The following is a 14,027-nucleotide window of genomic DNA, read 5'->3' as shown; positions in this document are numbered from 1 at the left end:
AATAAAGTTTACATAAATCTAAAGATATAAAAGTTTTAAGTTATAAAATAACTTTTAAAAAGTCTAAAGATCTAAAAAGATGTTTTAAGGTTGGTAAATGTTAGTCAAGTCTAAACGGTCTAAAAATATTTTAAAGTATATAAAATCTTAACCTTAATCAATAAAGTTCACATCAGCTGGTAAAACACAGACCACTTATTGTTTGGTCACAAACTCAAGATTTTCATTTCCCTTTGGCTGTCTTCTAAATACAGATTTGTGCTTCTCATTACTGGGTCTCAAAGGCATGAGTCTCCTGCTACTGTCTTTTAGACTCCTGTTGACTGCTTTTACTAAAAAGAGGATGCACCTACCACAGATCAAATAAACTCAAGATAAGTACACCTGCTTCTAAAAATAAATTTTTTTCTTGGTCTTGAGATTCTCTAACTTCCCCCAAATTACTAAAAAAAATTTTATTCTGTCCCTAGTCTATATTTGTCCCAACAGATTTTCACTTGGCCGACAGACTCAACCCAATAATCACCTAAGGACTACAAGGTGCTAAGCTCTAGATTTTCTAAAAGCTGATGTTAACCAGTCCAGGCGATGTGACTGCTCCCTATCATTCAACTATATTATCAAATCAGATGCGTCTGATAAATGCCTCATTGCCTACCCTTTGACTAACATTTCAGCCTTATTTGGGCCCTGATAACAACATCCTAATGTCAGCTAGAAGAAACTACAGAAGAGACTACGGAGCCCATTATCCCACCTAACAGCTGACATGCTATGTCAAAACAAAACAAAAAAACCTCTCCAACATAAAGGACAAATGGGCCCCTAGTCCTATTTCTCCTGGTTAGATCAACTCTGCTGTACACACTAGGGAATCTAAATCAAGGATTTGATCCAGGTACTACTTCAAAGGGGGGAATGAAGGGACTCAACACCAGGGACCCCAAATCCCCCAATGACCCCAGTTGCTTGACTAGACCAACTCCATGACAGGCTTCAGGTTTTCACTCTACCCAACTAGGCCAAGTTTCTAACAATTCCTGGGAAAACCACAAGTTATGGACAGCTCATGGCAGCTAATCAGCTCATAGAACAAAATGACTAGATACCATGTTTTTATTACTTCATGGCGTTGGTAAAGAACACAGCTGGCCCCATCCAATCAAATTAAAGGCCAACTCCTGAGTAAGAGCCAAAACTTCTCCTCAAAAGTCTCCAATAACCAAACAGCCAGTCCTGAATGCCCTCGTACACTCTGACTCAACTTTGTTGTCACAAGTCCCTACAACTGTTATAAACTGAGCCTGCGTGCTCATTTTGGGGGTTGCCCTCTAGAGAGAGGTGATCCTAGCATGCTAGAATAAAAACACTGTTTGTTTTTGCATACTGCCTTGGGGTCATCTTCAGTAGTCACCTGAACCCTAACAAAACCACTTTCAGAGTGCTTATATTCATTTTTGACACAAAGCACATTTTAAAGGCACTTGCACCAACAGAAGACTGTCCATTAAAAGAATACTATGATGATAAAGGGCCTGAAAAGCAGACTGTATGAGGAGCAACCAAAAGAACTAAAAATGTTGAGTCATAAAAATGAGCAAAATTAGTAGTTACATATGAGTTATCGAAAATACCTGAGGAACTGTTATGTGAAGATGAAATAATTTTGTTAATGAGGCACAAAAAGCTTAATTAAGAAACACCAAAAACTTAGACCCCCAAACTTACCCTGCCTACAAAATATGCAGGGACAAAAATAAAGCAGAGATTGAAGAATGTCCAACCAATGCCTGGTGCAACTTAAGACCTACACCCCATGGAGGACAGGCAACCCCATGCTTGCAGACAGGAGCCTAACATGGCTGTCCTCTGAGTGGCTCCAGTGGAAACAAAGCAACTGATGGGAACAGATACAGAGACCCACAGCCAAACATTAGGTGGAAAGCAGGGAGTCTTGTGGAAGAGTGAGGAAAGGATAGAAAGACTCAGAGAAGACAGGACCAAAAGAGTCAACTAGCCAGGGCCTAGGGGAAGGTGAGAGGGGCTGTGGAGACTGAAGCTCTAACCAAGGACCATGCATGGGCTGGTCCTCGGCCCCCTACACAGATGTAGCTGATGGGCATCTCAGTCCTCATATGTGTCCCCTAGTAGAGGGAGCAGGGGCTGACTCTGACATGGACTCTGTTGCCTGCTTTTGATTACTTCCCCCTGGCGGGACTGCTTTGCCAGGCCACAGGGGAAGAGGATGTGCTTAGTCCTGATGAGACTTGATATGCAGGGGTGGGTGGATGGGGCTTCCCTTATCTGAGGAGTAGGAGAGGGGGATAGGGGAAACAGACAGAGAGAGCAGGACCAGGAGGAGAGGAGGGAGGGGGCTATGACTGGGATGTAAAGTGAATAATTAATAAAAGAAAAATAATATGAAAAAGAGAGACAGAAACATCAAGCTTGAAGTCTGACGGTCATCACAGGTTCTGAACTTGCACCCATCATTTTGGAGTTGTGTGTCCTTGGGAAATTCATTAACTTCAGCAGCAATTTCTCCTTGTATAAAAATTCAATCAATATAATCTCCATGGGAAGGCTTAGAGCACATGAGGACTAAATGAGATAGTCTGTGTGAGAAGGGCAAAGCAGAATGCACACACAACTTCTGTTGGTCCTTAAATTTTACAAAGAGTAACAGGTCTCTTCTACGGAAGCACTGGAGAACATGCCTAGCTGTCCAGCAATCAAATGGACTTTTTCATGAAAATGAAAATGAACACCTCCTCACTAGCAATGTTCAAGCAGAGGTGTTCACTTGTGCAGTAGAAGAGAAGACTAGGCCAGGTATCCCCTAAGACCTAGTCCAACTCTAAGAGGCAATAACCTTAGCATTAAGCAACTCCTTTAGGCCTCCATTTACAAAGGATGCCAACTTTGAAAGCAGAGGTGATAATTCTTAGGTTTGTCAGTTCTGGCACCTATACTCAACTTCTGAGAGATAATTGTTCTTCCCCTAGCAGGATGGAAAAGGGTAGGTCCTGTCTTTAACACTACCTTCCAGAACTTACAGAGTACACTGGAAGAGGAAAACTTACAGCAAGGCCTTAGAGCTAGTCACTTCATAATATGAACAAATGCCCTGGAACACGGCTATATGGACCAAGGGACTTTGATTGGAGTGCAGGAGGCAAGTGTTTTTAAGTATTTTACTCTTAAATGTTCCCTCATGTCTCCTCCCCAGTACTGTAAACAAAACAAAACAAAACGGAAACAAAACCCACAGAACTCTGGCCAAGAATTGTCAGCAAATAGGAAAAGAAAGGCCCATAAGGAGGCTTTATATTTGAATAAAGTCTATTCATCTTGGCCTGTGAAGAAGGTAGGTAGGCATAGACACAAAGGGCAAAGGAGAAGAAAATATAAATCGGCAGCTTTGCTAATGCAACTGCTTGAATTCAGCTTTGGCCTTGCTCTGTTTCCACTGCTTGCCCTCCCCACCCAGTGAAGTGAAGGGACCTTTCTGCTCAACACCTACTGACTGCAGCCAACCCTTAAGTTCTTGCTCCATTTCAGCAGAAGGTGAACGCATCCTCACATGGAGGCTGAAGAAAGGCCTTTTAAACCTCTTTAACTCTGTGGCCCACTGATTACTGCTGTTTGTTTGTTTGTTTGTTTTGAGACAGGCCTTGACATTACAATTACACTGCCTCACCTGCCTGTGTGTTGGGATTATCATGAGCCACTGCACCTGGATCTGTCATGTCTTTACATTTACTGGAATTATTTGGGGGGAAATGCAGTAGTAAAGAGAAGAGTGACAGGGACAGAGGACTGATCTACATGTTCATAGATACAAACAGGTAGGATAAAGGAAGATATGGTCCTTGGACATGACTTTATTTTATCGTGATAATGAAGTAGTAGGAGACCCAGAGAGAGAGAGAGAGACAGAGACAGAGACAGAGAGACAGAGACAGAGAGACAGAGACAGAGAGAGAGATTCACCCACATGGAATGGTGGTGAATTAGCAACCCAGCAGTAAATATCAGTCAGTGCTTTAGATCAATGGATTGGGGAAAGGCTAAGAATTGCATAAACCACTAGGGGCGATCCCAGTGACTACCCAGCAAGGAAATATACAACTGGCTTATCAATAATACCCTGGGGAGCTTACACTGTCTATGAAAGTCTATACTAAACAACCTCACATGGCTTACAAACACTTGCCTCGTGGCGCACCGGCCAATCTTGAGCAGCTTACTGCTTCCTTACATTTCCTTATCTCTGGCCACAGGCCCCAACTACACCATGACTTACTGATGAAGTTAGCCTGGCCAGTGAATATGGTGTACTGAAGCTCATAGGAGCTGATGCTGAACTCATCATCCGAGATCCAGTGGACCGTAATGGTGTCATGGGAGGCGGTACAGAGTTCTTCTCGGATAGATGGTGGGTTTGGGGCTGAAAGAAAAAGAGACAAAAATGGTAAGGAATTACCTTGTCTCTTCAGAAGTGGTAGGAGTTTTTTCCTTGCTTTTTTTTTGTTTTATTTTGTTTTGTTTTTTCAGTTATAGGGATTAAACCCATGGCAAACAAACACAGTAAACAAACACAGTACCACAGAGCTACAACTCCAGATCTGAAGAAATGTTCTTTTTTTTTTTGCAGAGGGGCAGGTTGAGACAGGATTTCTCTGTGTAGCCTTGGCTGTCCTGGACTCACTTTGTAGACCAGGCTGGCCTCGAACTCACAGCAATACACCTGCCTCTGCCTCCCAAGTGCTGGGATTAAAGGTGTGCACCACCCCACCTGGCTGAAGAAATGTTCTTAATAGATAACAACCATGCAAACTAAAGCAATGTGCTAAGACCTCAAGCTCCCCCCAACCACTTTTGTGACAACTATATAAGGCTAAGTTACTGTAATTATTTCTTCTATTTTACAAAATGCCCATAAAAACACATATGTTGATAGCAAAGCAAAATACTGTTTTCTTGTTACACAGACTTCCATATATTTTTATTTCAAAATAGTTTTCCTACACAGTTGACTGTATTTAAAATGCTAATTAATAAGAATTTCCCACTGTAGCAGCTGGGCGTGGTGGCGCACACCTTTAATCCCAGCACTCGGGAGGCAGAGGCAGGCGGATCGCTGTGAGTTCGAGGCCAGCCTGGTCTACAAAGTGAGTCCAGGATGGCCAAGGCTACACAGAGAAACCCTGTCTCGAAAAACCCAAAAAAAAAATTCCCACTGTAAAATGGGTACAATAATTACCTTATAGATTTGTTATAAAGAATAATGATAGAAATTACAATACAATGTCTGGAATGGAGTGGATAGTAAGTAATAGCTGCATTGATATCATAATAATAATAATAGAGCTACAAACAATAACGTTATTGTACGTAGATTTTTTTTTCTCAAGAAATGACCATTAAGTAATCCTGAAAGTCGGCAGGATTCTTAACAAGCTGGTATTGTCCTTTACTTTTTTTTTTTTTTTTCTTCTTCATGGATATTTATTCGTCTTTATTTCAGTCAGTTTAACAACTGTAGGCTGTCCCTTCTGACAGCTATTTGTTATGTGAAAAATTTGTCTGGAAAACTAATCCTGAGTCTTAACAGCTCAGGGAAATCATATGATGCTTTATAAGGAATAAATTTGCTATTTTTTTATACAGGTCTTCTCTTTTACTGCTGCCAAGGTCTGAACGATTTGCAATACTGGTCAAGATGTCTGACAATGAACCACAGCTCCCTAGAAGTCCACTTTACGTAACATGAACTAAAATATATTGTTTCCAAAGGCACATGTGGTCTACCACTATACCACCTTCAACATACCTGATCTTGTCTGAAAAGATACATGTGCTATGTAAAGACTTATAAAAAATTCTCATTGTAAATATTTTCTTTTTCAGGTTACTTTAGACAAAAAAGGCACAGAAAGAAAAAATAAATAAAACGGGAAGGAAAGCCCAGTGATCCACACCTGTTAAATAGTCCAGCCCCTCCAACAGTTTCTTTTCTCTAGAAAAATCTAAAGCAAAGTTTTCAAAGGCATCATTAAAATTGATGTCTGGAATCAGAACTTGTGAAGATGCAGTTGCCATAGCGACCCTGAAAAGAAAAAAAATGCATCAATATACATCAAAATAGGCTTGCCACCTTCATTTCCTGTTTGATTTCTAGTTTAATGAGGTAAAAATAAATCACTTGTAAGTGAAAATATGGTATCTCTGCCTTTCCAACAGAAACAGCTTCAATTTTAATCGTAAGGAACCAATTAAGAGTTATACCATATTTATACACATATGTTCACCCCTCAAACACACTCCCCCATCCTGTCTTAATTTTGAGAAGTAAATACAGGATTTTTTCCCCTCTGCATCATTTTCCATCTGGCAGGCAGCATCAAAGTAGACCTCTGCTGGCTTGGTAAGAGCAGTTTAAGATTGTGTTTCTTTTTTCATGCTAACTAACAAACCAACATGCTGGGTTAGTGTTTCCCCATTAATACTAGTCATTATTTGATCTTTTACAATATATATATTTCACTAACTTATTCTCCAATTACATGATATTGTAATAATTTTCTGTCCCCAGCTAATTGGTTTTTCCCTATTTGTTTATTTATGTATTTATTTGAAAAAGGCTTTCATATATTCCAGCCTTGAACTTGCTACACAGCGAAGGTTAACTTTGAAATCCTGATTCCCCTGCTTCTATCTCCTGAGGGTCAAGAAGATAGACATGTGCCACCATATGCCATTTAGGAGGTGTTGGGCTTCAACCTATGGCTCTGTGTGTGCTAGGGAAACACTCTGCCAACCGAGTTACAGCCTCGGGCTCCACTTCCCAACTAAAATTAAGAGACACAGCAATAAAGCTCCCTGTTTGCCTCTTACATCTTCTTCGATGGCTCCTAAAACAACGTTGAACACATGTGAATAATATATGTTGAACGAGTAACTGAATGCCTTACAACAACAATATCATGCTAACATTTATGGAATGCTTAGAATATATAAGGCACTGTGCATGAAAATGAAAATTTACATAAATTATCCAATTTTCTCCTTACCACAAAGTTATGTAGTAGAAGTTATTTCCATTTTGTAAGTGAGGAAGCATGCACATTTACAAGCTAAGTAAGCTGCCAAGATCACACACAATAGTAAAAGTCAAATTTTAATCGAAGCCATGTCCGTCTGAGTCTAAGCTCTGTTTTCATAACCATGTTTTTTTTTTTTTTTTTTTTTTTTTTTTGGTTTTTCAAGACAGGGTTTCTCTGTGTAGCCTTGGCTGTCTTGGACTCACTTTGTAGACCAGGCTGACCTGGACCTCACAGCGATCCACCTGCCTCTGCCTCCCGAGAGCTGGGATTAAAGGTGTGCGCCACCACCCCCAGCCTGTTATTCCTAATTTTAAGTGTACATTTTAAGTACATCAGCAATTCTTATGATCCCATGATTAATCAGACTTATCTGGGGAGCTCTTACAAAAATATTCAGGTTTCAGTCCTGTATCAGACCTTCTGACTCAGAGTCAATTAAGCTCCTTGTGCATACAGACGGGCAAGATAGAAGGAAACATTACTTTGGAAACACTATGTGGGCTCTAATGGACATAACAGGCATGGAGTAAAATAAAATCAGAAGAGAAATATTTATACTGAGCCATTTGGGAAGTGATATTCATCTGCTCTGCTGCCTATCTACAAACAGCAGCTCTCGACTAGTTCTGGAAATGTAAATGTTTCAGGAATAGATTGCACGACAGTGTAAATAAACAAGGGCTTAACTCGATACAATTGTTTTGAGTTTTATTTTTGGTTTGCAGGCCAGTAGAGGGCATCACATCTCATTTTAGATCTGGTTGTAAGCCACCAGGTGGTTGCTGGGAATTGAACTCAAGAACTTTGGAGGAGCAGACGGTGCTCTTAACCTCTGAGCTATCTCTCCAGCCCTATATGCTATGTTTTTAATGTAAACCTTTAGCTTAAGAACAGGAGCCACTGAAGTAATTTATGTAAAGGAATAATGTGCATAAATGTATGTTTTAAGAACACCTTTAAGATGGGCATGGTGTTGCACGCCTTTAATCCCAGCACTCGGGAGGCAGAGGCAGGCGGATCTCTGTGAGTTCGAGGCCAGCCTGGTCTACAAGAGCAAGTCTGGGACACTAATGCTACACATAGAAACCCTGTCTCCCAAAACAAAAACAAAAAACCAAACCAAAACAAAACAAAACACCTTTTAAGCTGTAATGGAAGAAGTCAGCCAGATTTTTTAAGTCGCTTAGGAATAAGCAGTACCAGATGTAGCAGTGAGGCAGGACAAGGAAAGTATGGGGATGTCTGCTGTAAGCCTTCAACTGTTAAGGAACATCACAATAAACACCCCCATTTACAATAAAAGGTATGTCTTAACATCCTTGTGCAACCTGTCGACCCCTGATTTTACCTTATCTGGCTGCAATCTTACCCAAGGCTCCTACAAAGCCATTTCATTCTTTAAAAAAAAAAAAAAAGATTTATTTATTATATATACCGTGCTCTGCCTGCATGTGTGCCTGCAGGCCAGGAGAGGGCACCAAATCACATTATAGATGGCTGTGAGCCACTATGTGGTTGCTGGGAATTGAACTCAGGACCTTTGTAAGAGCAGTCAGTGCTCTTAACCTCTGAGCCATCTCTCCAGCCTGTTATTCCATTCTTTTCCTTATCATAAGGAGAAAAGATATAGAGGAGGAGATCAGTTTCTTTTTCATGTTTACTGGAAGCCAGACAATTCCAGAAATCCTCCTGACTCTGTATACTTCAGAGTTGGAATTACAGGCAGGAGGTAGGACACTTGGCTTGTGTGGGCAGTGGAATCTGAACTCTACTGTTCATGATTACACGCAAGTGCTCTCAAGCGCTGGCCCGTCTCATTAGCCCTCTTCATAAAACCTACAAAGCAAATAACTGAGATGCATGTAATGGTAAGTGCAAACGCACTTTGCATGCCACATGTAACCCAAGTCTTTACCACTGGAAACAGAATAAAGTATTGATTTATGTGGGGCACATGAGCTGTGTGACCAGGGGAGCCACCTTGGAGGAAGAATAAAGTTGAGATCTGTACAGACCCTGAAAAATCTCATCTTGAGACTAGCAAGAGTAAAGACTGCTCCCTCCCTATTCTGGGCCTGAATGCCTGGGTGCACCTAGCCTTACAACTCCCATCTCTGCCACCCTTCCTTCAGGTAGCCTGGAGGCCAGGCTTCGGGTTTAAACTTCGTATTTCCTTATAAGGACATATCCAGCTAGCACCTGGAATTCCTCTTCATGCAATTGAAGCATTCCCAGCACCTCAGCTGCAGCCAGTGATGTACACTCACCCCGAAAACCCCTGCCCACTTTCCCAAGGTTTTTGTTTTGGTTTGTTCTGGTTTGTTTTTTTGTTTATTTGTTTGTTTGTTTTGTTTTTGTTTTTGTTTTTCGAGACAGGGTTTCTCTGTGTTAACCTTGGCTGTCCTGGACTCACTTTGTAGATCCGCCTGCCTCTGTCTCCCAAGTGCTAGGATTAAAGGCGTGCAGCACTGTCTGGCTTCCTCAAGGTTTATATCCTTTGTACCCCCAATAAAGAAGAGTTGTTTCACTGAAAACCATCTCAGAGGAGGTTCCCTGCTCCCCAATCCCCAGCCCCCATACTCAGTGCTGGACCAAGATCCTGCTAACCTTACCCCACCAGCCCAACTAAGCTTCATTCCTGCAAGTCCAGCCTCTGTACACAAACTGCCTGGAGGCCCTAAGGAAGGAAGAAACCTCAATGCCGGGTGTGGTGGCGCTTGCCTTTAATCCCAGCACTCAGGAGGCAGAGACAGACAGATCTCTGTTAGTTCAAGGCCAGCCTGGTCTACAAAGGGAGTCCAGGACAGCCAAGGCTACACAGAGACCTAATCTTGAAAAAAAAAAAAAGAGAATGTTTTAAAAGTGACAATAGTGGGGACTTTTGAGTGGTCTGCATTTATCCATTAGCATCTCATTGCAATCTTTCAAAGCTTGATCATCTTAGACGATAATACAGAATGTGTTGAAGGGGTTTATCTTTCCCAGCTAATATTTCATTCTATATGAAGTGATGGTACCTTAATATGATACAATGAATAAAGATGGGGATGAATTTCAGATTCTGTGAGAGATGAGAGAAAAAGATATTTACATTGGGTAGATGATTCTCAAGTGGTATCACATAGATAGCCAAATATTCCATGCACTTGAGCCCATGAAAAGATTGACATAGGGATCTGCAAATAATCAACATAGTAGGTGATCGTAATTAAATGGTAATTGAAGCCTTAATAGCTAATGGATTTGTAAGGAAAACTGTGTGGCAAGAAGATCCTTCCCTGAATCAGGAAGAACTGTATCATTAAAGAAATAGATCAAGGAAAAGCTGCTCTAAATGGCAGAAAGCAGGAGGGATGTGAAGAGATGGAGGGAGGAAGGGAGTGAGGAAGGGAAGGAGGAAGGGAGGGAGGGAGGGAGGGAGGAAATCAAAGTAAAGCAGGCAGGTAATGGGAATTTTCATGAGGGTCAAAACAGAGATTGCAAGTAAAAGTGGTCAGTAGGGACCTAAGCTACGAAGATACCAACAGATGAAAGGAATAGATGAAACAAAGAAGCATCTTTTATATTTAGCAACAAGGTCTTCTATCGGTGACCTTGAAAAGAACACTTTCAATAAATGTGAGGATGGCAGACAACATTTCAGAGGTCTGCAGAGGAAGGACAGTTAAATATAGTGGTTTAAATATATCTTTCATCTCTGCTTTCCTAAAATCTCACTGAAAGGAAAAAGAATAGAAATTAACCTAAACCCAGAAAGACAAAGAGAATGAAACAAATATATGCCAACAACTAAAAGATTGTCAACAAATGTTTGGAAGCTAGTAACGACAGATGTGCAGTAACCAACAACAGACCAGAGAAAGCCGGACTAGAAAGCCAACAACATCAGGGTGATTTAGTGACACAAAGTGGAAAGTTTGCATCTAGAATAGCTAGAGCCCCAGATCCGCTCAAATAGCTTGCCCTTTCCTCAACCTGGCAGGAGAAGTGAGGTTTACTTCCACAGAGTTTTGACATTTTATTGAAAAAAAAATCTGGAAAGACTCTGTCTCCTTCCGTGCTTGGCTCCTAGAATGCTAGCAGCAGGGCTTATAAGCCTGCCCTTCCTCCTACTCCCTGTGTAACACACACACACACACACACACACACACACACACACACACACACACACACACACACAGTATACACCAACTACAGGAAGGTACAGGATTCTTTCCAAGGGAAATGGACTGAAAAGAAAACATGTACAGTACTGACAGTTGAGATCGCACACACACAAAAACTGGCACTCTGTTTTATAATCTTACAGTGAAATTCACCCAGCAACAAATTGCCCCCGCCCCCTCACAGCTTCACAGCATCTTTCAGTGCTGAAGTTTAAAAGGAAGTCATAAGTTTACCAGGTATTCATGGAAGCACAGAAAGTACTGTAATGGGCCTGGCAGGAGAGGAGATATTATACAGACACTTGTGCCTCTCCCTTCGGCTATCAGAGGATTGAAACGGAATCTCAAAGACTAATCATTTCCCCAGGAATCCTATGCTGGGGATGGGGAAAGGCTTAAGTGCTGGTCCCAATCAGACGAAGAATGTGCCTCCTAGAACAATATTTCACACCGTTCTGATATGTTTTTGGTTTGGTTTGGTTTGGTTTTTCCAGACAGGGTTTCTCTGTGGAGCCTTGGCTGTCCTGGATTTGCTATGTAGACCAGGCTGGCCTCGAACTCACAGCAATCCACCTGCCTCTGCCTCTCAACAGTTCTGTTATGTTAACCTATGTATATTTCCTTACTTCTGTTTCACCTTTTCTATAACATTGTAAAACTGGACTAGAAAGAAACTAGAAATCTGTTCATGGTTTGGTTAAATTGGCAGTTAATTAATTTTCATTTATCAACAACTTGTTTCCTAAATTATTTTTAAAGGGGGCATATTCATGAATCTAAGTGCCTATAACAGAGTAAGAACCTTGGAGAAAACCAAGACAATACAGGACTTCTAAAGATAAGCAAATAGCTTATATACAAAAAAAATAATTGAATATTAAGAAAGAAAAAAGGATCAATAAAAGTCTCTGCTCTGATGAGGGTTGAGAGATGTACTGGTCTATGGTATAGCAATAAATAAGATATTAGGAGTCATCGTAATACTATGCCACATAGAAGAACAATAGCAATAGGTTATCTCCAAGGGATTATGACTTATCTAACCACAGGTTCTTGGCCCTTCTTCTTGGCCTCATTAATGATTCCAGTTATGGCTTTCATTTCATGAAGCAGGCCTTTGATCCAAATCAGAAAGTGAATGGTCACGTGGTCACATCAATGACATTTGTGCCACTATTACACCAGCAGGCATAACTTGCCAGTCCAGTTCTTACTGTAGCTCCCAGAGTTCAAAGTTGCCTGATAATAATGTTTTACTTTTCTCCTCTAGTAGGTTATATAGTACTTTCTATCACTGTGAAAGTTATACAATAGGGATGAAGCTTACAGACTAGTACCTGCTTAATTTCTCCATGTTTTATGACTTCTGCATATGGTGTCCTCACCCATAAATTCTTACCACCAAGTTCAGGAGGCTAACCAAATACAATGGCAGTAGTCTTGTAATGTCCAGCAGGATCTATGAGATCTCATCGACCAACAATTATAAAAGAGATAACCTATTCCTTGCACTGACTTTTAAAAATGTGTTAGCTTATGTTAAGTAGTTGGGATGTTTTATCTGGCCCCCATTATAAGGTAACTTCATTTAAATTCTTCCTATCTTTATATATACATGTTTGACAATGTAGTTACTGACAATATTGCCAAATTTTCAGAAGTTAATATCTAAAATATTAATGCCAATGTCACATCAATAGGAATACCTAACAGAATTTAACTTGCTTGGCATTGTTGCTAAAATGTAGGTAACAGTGAAAAACTTCTTAGATTTGAACTCTGCATCTGTCCCTCACTAGCTTGGTGATCTTAGGCAAGTTACTTAAGCTCATGAAACCTTTTGGTCTCATTTGTAAAATTGGAAAATACTAATATCTACCTTGTAAAATTTGTTATAATACTAATAAATAGTTTAAATAACTACCCACTACTCAATAAGTTGTTATCATCAACATTTTTGGAGAGCACAAACTGCATAATCGAAGAGTGCTGTTTCTGGCAATATGATTTTGCTTATTTTACATTATTGCTATGTTCAAAGTGTTACTTTTACATAAACAAGATTTAACATTTAATAAAAGTAAGGAGTGAAGAAACAAAGCAGTTTTCTGCAAAAAAGAAGGGAAATAGGATGACAACTAGAGAGGATATGAGGTAGAATAAAATTGTAAGGTTGTAATTTTGTTTTTAGGCTGTGAGTGGGCTTAAAAGTAGATGTGAAACCAACAACTCTGTGGAAACCTGAAGCTGTAGAAACAAGGATGCATGTAGCCAAATCACAAATATGGTGGCAACTCTTTTATTATAACCAGATGGAAGGTAGATGTAATGGATGTGGACATCACTATGTCTAGACATTTGATAGAGAAATTAAACATTATCATTTTTCAAGATTTATGTATTTATTATGTATGCAGTGCTCTGCCTGCATGTACGCTTACACACCAGAAGAGGGCACCAGATCACATTATAGATAGTTGTGAGCCACCATGTGGTTGCTGGGAATTGAACTCAGGACCTCTGGAAGAGCAGTCAGTGCTCTTAACCACTGAGCCATCTCTCCCATCTCTCCAGCCCCCTAAACATAATCATTTTATACTTACTATTATCTATACAATTTGCTGAACATGAATATAAACTTAGCAGGATTCCAACTTCAGGTGAGTAGGAAAGATCTGAAGTAGCATTGTGGAGAAAGGTTGAAAACACGATGACCATAACAACACAGAAAGATTTCAGGTCAGTACTGTGC

At 40.4% G+C, this 14,027-nt stretch overlaps 1 protein-coding gene across 4 annotated transcripts in view; it reads right to left on the bottom strand.

The window, feature by feature from the left end:
• The window catches only part of Mid2 (midline 2), a 116,084-nt gene that overhangs the window by 23,116 nt on the left and 78,941 nt on the right, over positions 1-14,027 (bottom strand). For 3 of the 4 annotated variants that reach the window (XM_051142284.1, XM_051142281.1, XM_051142283.1), the window contains exons 6-7: positions 5,985-6,112; positions 4,217-4,450 (exon numbers count right to left, since the gene is read on the bottom strand). In XM_051142284.1, coding sequence (XP_050998241.1) covers positions 4,217-4,450; positions 5,985-6,112 — 362 coding nt within the window. The remainder of the gene's footprint in view (positions 1-4,216; positions 4,451-5,984; positions 6,113-14,027) is intronic. The other variant, XM_051142285.1, reaches the window with a different exon arrangement.

Source organism: Acomys russatus, chromosome X (genome assembly GCF_903995435.1).
Source record: "Acomys russatus chromosome X, mAcoRus1.1, whole genome shotgun sequence".
Lineage (NCBI taxonomy): Eukaryota > Metazoa > Chordata > Mammalia > Rodentia > Muridae > Acomys > Acomys russatus.
The sequence above is the reverse complement of the archived record's forward strand: the minus strand, read 5'-3'. Positions and strand labels throughout refer to the sequence as shown.